The sequence below is a fragment of the Symphalangus syndactylus genome, chromosome 11, assembly GCF_028878055.3.
Source record: "Symphalangus syndactylus isolate Jambi chromosome 11, NHGRI_mSymSyn1-v2.1_pri, whole genome shotgun sequence".
Taxonomy (NCBI): domain Eukaryota; kingdom Metazoa; phylum Chordata; class Mammalia; order Primates; family Hylobatidae; genus Symphalangus; species Symphalangus syndactylus.
In genome coordinates this window covers 64,566,777-64,579,396 of record NC_072433.2, presented here as the reverse complement: position 1 = coordinate 64,579,396, position 12,620 = coordinate 64,566,777, and the positions used below count along the sequence as shown (strand labels likewise).

The 12,620-nt window shown below is 35.1% G+C and overlaps 1 protein-coding gene across 1 annotated transcript in view; it reads right to left on the bottom strand.

Annotated features, from left to right (window-relative positions):
- Positions 1-120: 120 nt before the first annotated feature.
- Positions 121-12,620, bottom strand: part of AGGF1 (angiogenic factor with G-patch and FHA domains 1) — a 32,410-nt gene continuing 19,910 nt past the window's right edge. The window contains exons 9-14 of the mRNA XM_055232608.2: positions 12,405-12,506; positions 11,081-11,246; positions 9,602-9,684; positions 5,110-5,237; positions 3,068-3,167; positions 121-1,806 (exon numbers count right to left, since the gene is read on the bottom strand). Of these exons, the coding sequence (XP_055088583.1) occupies positions 1,609-1,806; positions 3,068-3,167; positions 5,110-5,237; positions 9,602-9,684; positions 11,081-11,246; positions 12,405-12,506 (777 nt within the window). The 3' untranslated portion in view covers positions 121-1,608. The remainder of the gene's footprint in view (positions 1,807-3,067; positions 3,168-5,109; positions 5,238-9,601; positions 9,685-11,080; positions 11,247-12,404; positions 12,507-12,620) is intronic.

Sequence of the window (12,620 nt, the reverse complement as noted above, 5' to 3'; positions counted from 1 at the left end):
ATAGAAAATATTATAGACAGTCATATACTAACCTAATGACCAAGATTCACCAGAAGCAAAACCTATTTGGACGGGTCCTATATTGTTACGTATATACAAGGCACCAGCACCAGAACCACATTTAGACTAATACTTTTTATTTCTAATTAAAAGAAAACAATGCAGGGCACTCCTGCAGCCTGCAAGTCTAATTGTACATACGTATGTGTCAGACTATGCAGGTGGCCAAGAAGAATGCAAAGAGATATTTTTTCCAAATTTGGAGTTTAGGGCCTGATTGTCCTAGCTTAAGCCCATAGGAACTTGACAACTTGTTCGTACCTCTCATCTTTAGTCATAGTTTCTCCTTCTCCATCACCTTTTCTCTGTAACTACCCTGTGTCATTTAGACTGGAAATTCTAACAGGTAGCTTTTTCTTTCTGAATTATCTTTACTACTGTATAATTTTTATTTTCAGAATATTCCTTATTTCTACATCTTGAAGACATTTCTTTATAGTAGATGGGGGAGCTAGAGCTTACATTCACTGCCAGAAAAGGGTCAGTTCCAGTGTTGATTTCCCAGCAAACACCTGAGAGAAAAACTGAACAGAAAAGAATAGTGATAGGTGGCAGAACAGTGACACCTGTGCCCAGAAAGCCGCACTGCAATTGTCTAATATTTGAGGCTCTCCTCTGTTATAACTCTGCCAATTTAAACTAGAAAATTCTGGCTGCTTGAAAATTCAAAGCAGATCAATACATTTAAATCACCGGTTCAAAAAATCACTCTTTTTCATGTTATAATGTTTTTATTGCAATTGAGGACGTTTTCAATAAGTATCTTGAGCTTGAGGCCCTGGCTAAGTATTCCTTTTGTACTAGAAATCAGATTTCTCTGGCACAATTCCATTGCCTGCAATGGTCTTTATCAAAACTACAAAAGCCAGCACACTATTTCAATATGTATTCAGTTGTTCATATCTAAATATCTCATTAGCTATGAAACAAACCAAATATAAATGCTGAATATATAGTACATAGCAACAGATTCTTCACAGAAGAAAACACTGAAAGACTAATTTTCTACAGCATGTTACCTGTTCATTAGTTCTTCAATAATATTACTTAGGCTATTTCAAGGATAACAAAATGTATGCGCCACTACCCATGTTTTCTCAACATTTTTTATCTAGGTTCTAAAGGGAATAAATGAGGATGCATATAGTCAGATTTATTTTTATAAACTTCTGATGTTTCTTTTGTTGTGCATCTTACATGAATATATGGAGACAAGAACAGATGTACACTTAAGTCATTAGTAGTTCTATGAATTTTGCTTATATGGCTAGTTGCTTATATGGATGTTGTAAATGACAAGATAACGATGTTTGATAAACTCATCCGTGCCCTGCGAACTTTAGTCTATTTACTGCATAAATTGGTTCAGTCACTATTTATTAGTTTTAAAAAAATGGTTTTTAAAAGCTGCAAACCATACACATTTCTGAATCAGGAAGAGGTAAACTGTGACATAGTTCCCCCGTGCTGCTGATTCTTTTGGGGAGAAAAAATAAGTTTCCAAATTCTATTTTTAAAAAAACTAGAGTTTTCTTCTATGATTAACCTTCACTCTAAAGTCCCTTTTACCCAAGGAATGGTCCCTGGGTCATCTTTTTGAGGCTTAGTTTCTGGGAAGTTTTCAGTAAACCGCTCTCGTGCTTTGTCCCAGTTTTTTTTGTTCTTGTTTTGGAGGTGAACATCTTCAATTGAGGATGGTGTGCCTGTCCCCAAGCCTGCATGTGTTCGCCGAAGCTGAAGCTGGATCTGTTACCAAAAGTTGAGCAGAGGACTTATTTTAGAGTCTAAACACATTGAAATCTGCTGTGTCCAACTTAGGACTCTATAATTTTTTGATTTATTAAAGATTGATGCAAAAGAAAAACCTGTCAAATGCATCAAATACATACAGGAATATATATACCTTTATACATGGAACTTACACTCATTTTTCTATGTTGTCTTGCCTTGTCAATAAGTACAGCCTACTTTACAGAAAATAGAGTGCTCCTTAACTAGCAATCACCAAATTTCATTTAGATGCTGCTGAGTATGTCATTCCACCCTAACCAGAAAAAAAGGCAATGGATATGTTTAAACCCACTGTCCTATCCTTACCTAAGTAAGGAACAAGCAGGTTAAACATTAATAACCATAAAAAGAATTCGATTGTTTTCATAACAGGAGGGGAGCACTTCTCAATATTTTAAGAACATTCAAAGCTACCATTTACTGAGTGCCTAATATAAGGTACAATGCTTAGGGGCTTTATCTTCAAGACAACCCTGAAAAAGAGTTCTTATCCCCATTTTTTCATAAGAAAACTAAAGTCCAAACTTGCCCAAAGCCACATAGCTAGTAAATGATAGAGCACACATTCTAACCTAGGTCTGACTACAAAATCCTTGTTCTTTCCACTGTACCTCAAAAAAAATGAGAAAGCGGGTATATACTCACACTGATCCATCTATTATTTCTTTAGGTACTAAGTCATTATCCAGAAAGTTCTACAGTCAGGTTACTTATTAAGGTTTGTGTGAAAGATAACCCAAACCTCCTATGAACCATGGGACCATTAATTAAACCACTATGTCGTCTTCCAGACATTATTCTCTATATTTCATGTTACATGCTCTGATTCTTGAACCAAACAGATTTTTCAGCTCATAGACAATCCACCTGTTTGTAAACTAACACGTGATTGTTCTTGAGTGCTCAGTACCAGGCACAGTATGATAGTTATTAAAAATGACTCAAAACACAGAAGAACCTTTGGCTCAGGAAACTACACTTCTTACCCTAGCTTTAATGTAGGAAAAAAAACTGAAAAAGAGGATTTCTAAAAATATAAAACACACAACAAAGCACATGTATATATTTGGTAATTGTGAATGCCACAAAGGCAGTAATCATGTCTCCTTTTGCTTTCTACTATATTCTTAGCACTTAAGGCAACGTTTGACACATTAATGTACACAGTAAATGTCTGCTCTAGGAATAAATGAATAAAAGAAAATGCAAGTCTTACCGGGGTTTTCATTCCTCCACCATCCTTCCCCAGGCCCTCTCCTTTCTTCCAACCCATCTTCTCCAACATCTTCCGACCTTTGTTGCTATCAGTAATTTCACTTTAAGGAATATTAAAATGATAGTTGATTTATAAAAGATCTTTTAGGTCACATTTATAATAAATTCATGAATTACAAATAATTGGTACAACTACTTTAGAAAACCACTTGGCATTACCTAACAAAGTTGAAGACACATAAATCCTACTTAGAAAAGCATGTGCATGTGCACCAAAAGACACAACAATGTTCTTCCAGCAAATCTAATAGCAACAAATCAGAAATGATCCAGATGTCTGGCAATGATTAAAATGGATAAATTGTGGTATAGTCATACAGTAGAATATTATTCAGCAATAAAAATAAACCATACCTAACAAAATAACGTGGAACAAAAAGAATATAGACACAAAATAAATATTGAATTGTTCCATTTCTTTAAAATTTTAAAATAAGTGAAATTAATCTATTGCTGTAAGGATGGTGATTACTTTTCGGGAAGAGAGCAGGACAGTGATTAGGCGGGGCACAGGGAGAATAAGCTTCTGGGGTTACTGATAATTTTCTATTTCTTGTCCAAGAAATGTGTATTCTGCAATATGTTAATCTTATGATGTATCATTGAGCTATATACTTATAATTTGTGTAATTTTCTGTACATGTTATATATTAAAAAGTTCAAATGAAATAAAACTTCTTAATCAGTGTTTGCATTTTGTCCTATGATTCTATACTCTGCTAATTTAAGAGTATTTTATGTTCTATTACATCTTTTCAGTTCCACAAAATATGCTGTTAGCCCTTCAGTTAATAACCAAGCAATGTCAAACCAATGTGTTTTATTTTAAATTTGTCTTATTTAATTTGAATGCACTCTTTATATTCTCCAAGATTATATTTTAAATATTAAACTTAAAAAAAAAGTGTCATGTTGCTTAGTGTACCTACTTTGTAATCCTATATTTCATCAAATAAAATGTTGGTAATGGATCAAACTCCATCAACTCTGAGGTACACCATTATTTTATGTACCATTAAGAAAAAAATGTTGCCATTTGTAACCATAAAACTCTTAAGAGTCAATGCAATATGATATTGAATCAAAACTTTATAATTAGTTATCAGTTCTACATGAAAAATTTAAATTTTAACTAAACTCAAAATTTATATTCTGAGGAAAAAATGTAGCTAATATTTGATTATGCAGAAATATGGTCGTATTACAAACCTCAAAAATCACCTTTTTCATTTTTATCCAAACTACTTTGCCAAGAGAAAACTGAATCAGAGAAAAATAAATAAGAAAAATTATATTTCAGGGTTAAGAACAAAAGTATTTGAGTATTAAAATAATTATTAAAAAATACCAGTCCATACCAAGTTCTTACCGGTCTAGGCTTCTAGGTATCTAGCATATAAAAGTATATACACTCAACTGTGTGGCTAGACTGTTAACATACATATACGTGTGTTTAAGTACAGGTGCTCATGTATTTGCTCAGCAATTTTTTAGGGGATAATAGAATTCTAAGATTAGTGGAAAGTATAAATAGACTTAGTGTCTCCATTTTGTTGTTAAAGCGTTAATTTTAAGGCCACTTATCGGCCAGACATGGTAGCTCACGCTTGTAATCCCAACACTTTGGGAGGCCAAGGCGGGCAGATCATGAGGTCAGGAGTTCAAGACCAGCCTGGCCAACAACATGTGAAACCCCACCTCTACTAAAAACACAAAAATTAGCTGGGCATGATGGCACGCATCTGTAATCCCAGCTACTCAGGAAGCTGAGGCAGGAGAATCGCTTGAACCCGGGAGACGGAGGTTGCAGTGAGCCGAAATCACACGACTGCACTCCAGCCTGGGTGACGGAGCAAGACTCCATCTCATAAATAAACAAATAAATAGGCCACCTATCAGGATATATAGCCCCGAACATCAGACCACCCTATGAATGTTATTATGAACAAACAATGTTTCGAGCCACTGTAATTCAAAACTTACGAATGAACAGATGCAGGAGCATCATCTCTTTGGAAAGTTCCTTCACTTCCAATCTGCTCCCTACGTTTTCCAGCTCTATCTTTGTATTTTGGATTCTTCAATGTCTTTTCATCTTCGTATTCTGTATTCTTAATAAACACAAAATATTCATTCAGGAAAAGAAAGCTGATAAATAAAACAGAATTTCTGTACATGTGCCTTACTTAACAAATATGGTTCAATGTGGCCTCTATAAATAATGAAATAAAACAAGCTATGATATGAAGAAATTGCTGGGTGCCTGTAATCCTAGGCATCGTGCCTGTAATCCTAGCATTTGGGAAGCTGAGGCAAGAGGATAGCTAGAGGTCAGGAGTTTGAGACCAGTGTGAGCAATATAGCAAGACCCCCATCTCTACTTGATTTATATTAAAGTTATAAAAAAAGATATGAAGAAATTGTCATATTAGATATGCTACTTTTATTCTATTCCCTTTAAAATGTTTATATTTCAAGTTATGCCATAACATACATATACATAAGATGATATGGTGAAAATACAGTATATTCTGACTTAATGCTGTGTTCTCATCTTGTCATATGAACTATAGTATTCAAAGAAAAATACAGAATCCCTGGGGTTTGCGGGAAAAAAAATCTATCTCCCCTTTTCTCTAAGGAACTGAAAGTTCCAAGGGACCTATAGTAATCTGATACTGTTTCTTGGAAGGGAGAAATGTAGAGACTTTTAAAAAACCCATTTACCCCGGCAATAATAGTTTTTTGCTTCAATAAAGCTCCATTTAAGTGACTAATTAGTCACTTAACAAACATTCACTAGATAAAGAGTATGTCAAGCTCCATGCTAGGTAATGGGATGCCAGAGGGAAGACACGCATAATCTTTGGCCTGTTACAGTATGAGTGGTTCAATAAAGGTATACACAAGGTGTAGTGGTGGCACAAAGAAAGGGTAGTCAATTCAGCATTCATAGAAGCCTTCCCTTTCCCTTTGTTATAACTTGCCGATCTTTATATAAAAAGTATGATACTCATCCAGAGAGATGCTAGGGACTGGAGAGCAACTCAAGGAAGGTACGACAGAAGCTTTTAATTAATTTTGCTTTTAAAAAGAGAAGAAAAATACAGAACTATCTATCCTAGTAAGTTTTTCCTCCAGAAGACAATAAAGAAATTGAGCTAAAATTTTTGAGAAAACAATTTTATTCTCTCCTTAAATGTCTTCTATTTTCTCCCCAAATTGGCCTATCTTGTTTTTTTCTATGATTTCTCTACCTTAGTAAAACAGCAATAACAACAACAAAAAATACAATTTGACGGAAAAATATGTTATTTTGGCAGCAACTTCTTTTTCCACATCTTCATGAAGTGTAAAAATTTAGCACAAATATACTTAAGACCTAGATTCTATATCTAGCTCTACAATTTAATAGCTGGGCTACTAAGCTTTAGTTTCTCAAAAGTAAACTAGAAATATTAATTAATTGCCTTCCTGGTCTATTTACAGGATTAAGTGATAACTTTTTTAAAAAACAACTTTATTGAGGTATAATTAATATAAATAAATCATACATACCTAGTGTACAATGAAATGCTTTTGAGATTTATGGACCTATGAAACTATCACCATAAGCAAGATAATAAACATATCCATCTCTCCCAAAAGTGTCCTTGTCTCTCTTTGTAATCCAACTCTCCAGACCTTCCCTGTGTAGCATTCCTCCCTTGTGTCTAAGCAATCACTCGTCTTCCTTCTGTCACAATACATTAGTTTGCTTTCCTAGAAGTTTACATAAATGGTGCAGAACAGTTCTTCCCACTTTCTTGTTTGTAGTTCTCAACACCAACCAGAATGTGCTGGGAATGCAACAACATCCTGAGGTAAGGAGGGATTGGCTACAACAGTCCAGGCTCTGTTCCAGTCCCCACTTGGAAACAGGATGTCCTTCAACATTTTAGCCCAGTGAGTCAAATGACCCTAAGGTACATAACCCAATGTGGAATGCTTTCCACAGTCCCTCAACTGCTGTGCGAGTAGGGCACACACAGTTGAGACTCCATTCACCCAGAAGACAGCTTTCTGAGCTTTGGGGGGTGGTTTCACAATAAATCCTAGGCTTCTGTCATCTCTTGCTCACTATTTGTAAGTAGTAAGTTTGCTTCATGTAACTTGTATGAGAGTGTGTTCTGTCTCACAGACCTCAGACAAGTTGGAAACCAGTGAATAGTGAAACTGTTCCACAAGTGGAAGCACATATACGTGTTTTATTTGGCTTCACTCAACATAACTATTTTGAGATTCATCCAGGTTGTGGCCTATATTACTAGTTCCTGCTTTTTTATTGCTAAGTAGTATTTTCACCATACAGATACACCATAGTTTGCTTATCCATATATGATGGACATTTGAGTTTTTCTCAGTTTTTGGTTATTAAAAAAAAAAAATGCAATGAACATTTGTTTACTGGTCTTTTTATGCACATATGCTTGCATTTATCTTGGGTAAATGTCTCAGAGTAGAATGGCTGAATTGTAAAATAGGTGTATATTTAACTTTTTAAGAAACTACCAAAGCAACCGCACCATTTTACATTCCCACCAGCAGTGCATGAGATTTCTAGTTCCTCCACAACCCTTCCAATACCTGTTATAGTCAGTTTTGAAAATTTTAGGCATTCTAATAGATGTGTAGTGGTATCTCATTGTGGTTTTAATTTGCATTTCCTTAAACACTGATGATACTGAACATTTTTTCGGGTGTTTATTTGCCATCAGCATATCTTCTTTGGTGAAGTATCTATTCAAATCTTTGGCCCATTTTTTAACTGAGTTGTTTTCTTATTATTAAGTTTTGAAAGTTTCTTGTATATTCTAGATATAGAAGTCTCTGACCAGATACATGATTTGCAAATATTTTCTCCAGTCTGTGGCTTGTCTTTTCATTCTCTTAATAGTGTCTTTGGAAAAACATGAATTTTTAATTTTGAAGAAATACAGATTATCAATTTGTTCTTAAGGATTCTGCTTTTGGTGTTAGAATCTTTGCCTTTTAAAAAAAAAGTTTCTAGAAGTTTTAAAGTTTTAGGTTTTACTTTTATTTATTTATTTATTTTTTGAAACAGAGTCTCGCTGTCACCCAGGCTGGAGTGCAGTGGCACGATCTCGGCTCACTGCAAGCTCCGCCCCCCAGGGTTCACGCCATTCTCCTGCCTCAGCCTCCCGCGTAGCTGGGACTATAGGCGCCCGCCACCTCAACCGGCTAATTTTTTTTTTGTATTTTTAGTAGAGACGGGGTTTCACCGTGTCAGCCAGGATGGTCTCGATCTCCTGACCTCGTGATCCGCCCGCCTCGGCCTCCCAAAGTGCTGGGATTACAGGCGTGAGCCACCGCGCCCGGCCTAGGTTTTACTTTTATATCTATGATCCACTTTTGGATCATTTTTATAGATGGTTCAAGGTACGGATCAACATTCTTTTTGTCTGTGGTTTTTTTTTTTTTTTTCGGTAAGGCCATCCAATTATTCTACCACCATTTGTTGAAAAAGACCACTCTTAGCCGGGCACAGTGGCTCGCACCTGTAATCCCAGCACTTTGGGAGGCGAAGGTGGGCAGATCACCTGAGGTCAGGAGTTCGAGACCAGCCTGGCAAACGCTGTGAACCTTGTCTCTACTAAAAATACAAAAATTAGCCGGGCGTGGTGGCGGGCACCTGCAATCACAGCTACTCGGGAGGCTGAGGCAGGAGAATTACTTGAACCCAGGAGACAGAGGTAGCAGTGAGCTGAGATTGTGCCACTGCACCCCAGCCTGGGTGACAGAGTAAGACTCTGTCTCAAAAAAAAAAAAAAAAAAAAAAAAAAAGACCACTCTTTCTCCACCAAACTGCCATCACACCTTTATCAAAAATTAATTGTCCACACATATATATGGATCTACTTCTGGACTATTATTTTGTTCCATCCATTTATCTTTATGCCAATATGATACTACCTTAATTACTGTAGTTTAATTATAATAAGTCTTTACATCAGGTCATATTAGTTCTCCAACCATGCTGTTCAATCAATTGCATCTTTTTTGTAGAGATAAGATCTCGCTATATTGCCCAGGCTGGAGTGCAGAGCCTATTCATAAGTGTGATCACAGCTCACTGCAGCCTTGAACTCCTGATCTAAAGCGATCTTCTTGCCTCAGCCTCCCAAGTACCAGGGACTACAAACTACAGACACTACCATGTCTAGTTACGTCAAGACATCTTAATGCAAGTTTTCTGAAAACCAGAAATGTATATTCAAGTGTAGGCTATTATCATTTTTCTACTCCAACTTCAATAGTTTTTAGGTTATGAATACCAGAGCAGTAAACTAATAGAAATCACAAAATCATACTACACAACTATTTACATATAAAATGTACTGAGCATATTTAAAGACGTTTTTACTCATAACCGGATATAGAGCTTAACAAATGAAACAATATTCAACATCCTCACCTGTAAACCATATTTTACTCGTATTTTCTTTAATTCTTTTCTTCTTTCCAACTCTTTTTCCTCCTTACTTAGTGTTGGACCAACTGAAAGAAAAAAAGTTTGATTAAAAAAAAGCCACTAAATCTGATTTTGTAGAAAATTAAAACTAATGTTATTTAATTAATAAAAAACTAATATAACCCATTGGTAACCCATTCCAATTAACCAGAAGTTGAAATAAACATTAATATAAAGGATATTGGGTTGTGATGATGTCCTTTCAGCATTTTGGTAACTAAACCTACTTGAGAAGTAAAGCAAAGACTACAGATAATAGGAATCTTATAGTACAGATACCAAAATGAACAATGAACATCTCGATTTTTCAATATTATTGTAATAGAATCTCAAATGCAGAAATATTAAGTAAATTTTGCAAAGGAACATAGCCATATGCAAAATAAAAGCCAGAGAAACCAAAATTCATGTTATTGTGTAATGCAACATATTCATTTTCAAATTAGTATCAGAAAACAAAAAATAAACAATGAACATGCATACTTGGCATTTAGGGGGAAAATTTATGTCAAAAAAGATGACCTCTTACTAGTTCAAAGCATCTATTTTAATTTTAAGAGCTTTAGACGAGTGGGCTGAAAGCACAACAGTAATATCCTACAGTGCTACAATAATACAAAATAATGGTACATAGACAATATACAGCATGAGCTATCAATAGGACAGAAAACATATCAATCAATAACCCTCATGCCTTGGCTTATTATTTCCTATGTTAATATTATATGACAGAGTTCAACTGTGGATGACTTTTTTTACATCGATACATACATGTCAAAAGGAAACCAATCTTTACTAAATTATTACTTTATTAAGTCATAATTACTTTTTAAATTATTTTAATTGATAAAAATTGTATATATGGTATACAACATGATTTTTGATATATGTATACATTGTGAACTGGCTAAATCAACCTCATTAACATATCCATTACTTCATGTACTTATCATTTTTTGTGTATGGTGAGAATACTTCAAATCTACACTCTTAACAATTTTCAATTACAACTGCTCTTAAGTACATATGACTACCACTACAGTCTGCCTCAAAAGCCTACTAAAGTGGATTAGCAGAAAGAGAGCTAATCAATCTCTTTCCTGGTCAGAAAGCAGACCAATGCTACGTATCATGAAGCTAAATTATTACACAGAAAAATCAACTACAATTATAATCTATTAGCCTAGGTCTCAACTTCCAAATATATGTCATTTCTTAGTCTCACTTGGTAATATTTACTGAAATATATCTCAATCTATTATTAGATCAACTGGATACAAGATCGATAGCTTTGTATAAGTATTTCTCAATGCAGTATCATATCAATTAGACATGTAGCCAGTAGCTGACTGATATTTTTTAGAACATTTAGGTAACGAAAGAGAAATGTTATCACAGCCACATTTGATCTGTTTCACATACCAAAAGATTCATCTTTCTTATCAAGGCGAAGGTGGGCTCTAACCTGCCCTGGTTCACAGCCATCACAGGTATCACTGCCAGGGTGAATGTGAAAGGATAAGACAGTTTCTCCAATTTTGACTTCATCTCCATGCTCAAGTACATAAGGGTCACATTTAGTTTTCGGCTAGAGGGGAAACATTTTACAAAACAGAAATCAAAACAATCACTTATGGTTACCTTACGTCTACTGTAAGTAATGTCTGATTATAATTTTTAAAATATATTTAAAATAGCTATAAATGAAATAGACACATACACATACACACATGCACACACTTTCCCAACTTAATGACCCATAAAAAAAGTACTACTAGTGGAGATGAAGATACCTGAACTGAGCAACTTGTCAAACCCACCAATCTCCCTATCCAATCAGAAATATCCAATTCTAGACTTCAGTCTATTACCAAAACATATAATCATCACAATAAAAAAAGATGAAATGTTAAGAGAATGGGATAGATGGATCACATCTCCCTTTTCTTCTCTCTTGATAACTCAGTTTTATTTCCATTTGTACTCTTACAGACTAAGAATAAGGCCTCCCGCCTTCCTATATTTTTTCTTTTTTTTTGAGACAGTCTCACTCTGTAGCCTAGGCAGGAGTGTAATCGCGTGATCTTGGCTCACTGCAACCTCCACCTCCCCAGTGCAAACGATTCTCCTGCCTCAGCATCCCAAGTAGCTGGGATAACAGGCACACACCACCACGCCCAGCTAATTTTTGTATTTTTAGTAGAGATGGGGTTTCACCATGTTGGCCAGGCTGGTCTTGAACTCCTAACCTCAGATGATCCACTGGCCTCGGGCTCCCAAAGTGCTGGGATTACAGGCGTGAACCATCACGCCCAGCCCCTATATTTTCTTATTATATGCCAAATACTTTGCTACATGCTGAGGATGTTAAGTGTTAACTGAATAGACATAGCTTTTGCCTTTAATACAGTTTTCAATTTAGTAACATTTCCATTAAGACAATTAAAAAAGGGAGGACCTTCAAAGTTGCTATTGAAACATTTACACACTTACTCTGAATAGCTTTACAATGGATTCATAACCGAAAATATGGCATAGGTACATAATTAGAAGTCAAAACTCAACAGCCAAGTAAGTACCCACTGATTATACACTTTTTTCAGCCTTTCTGGAAATTCCTTCCCAAGCAATACATTTGGGCTTAACTCTACACTGAACCAAATGATAAAGATTATGCCCTTCAGAAATAAAAAAAATTCAGTTTAAAAATAATGTGCAGGTAACAAATTAATACATATACACTCACCTGAAGAATCTGTTTTCCATTAACAATTGTGCCATTTTGACTGCCTTGATCCACAAGGACATAACTTTGTAAGTCATGGTCAAAATAAATTTCTGCATGAAACTTAGAAAGTGAAATCAAGCAATTATTAATTATTACACTTTTCAAAACTATGGACAATTTCTGTATGATATGATGATGTTAACTTGAGTCTTTGATAATTTAAATTTTATTATA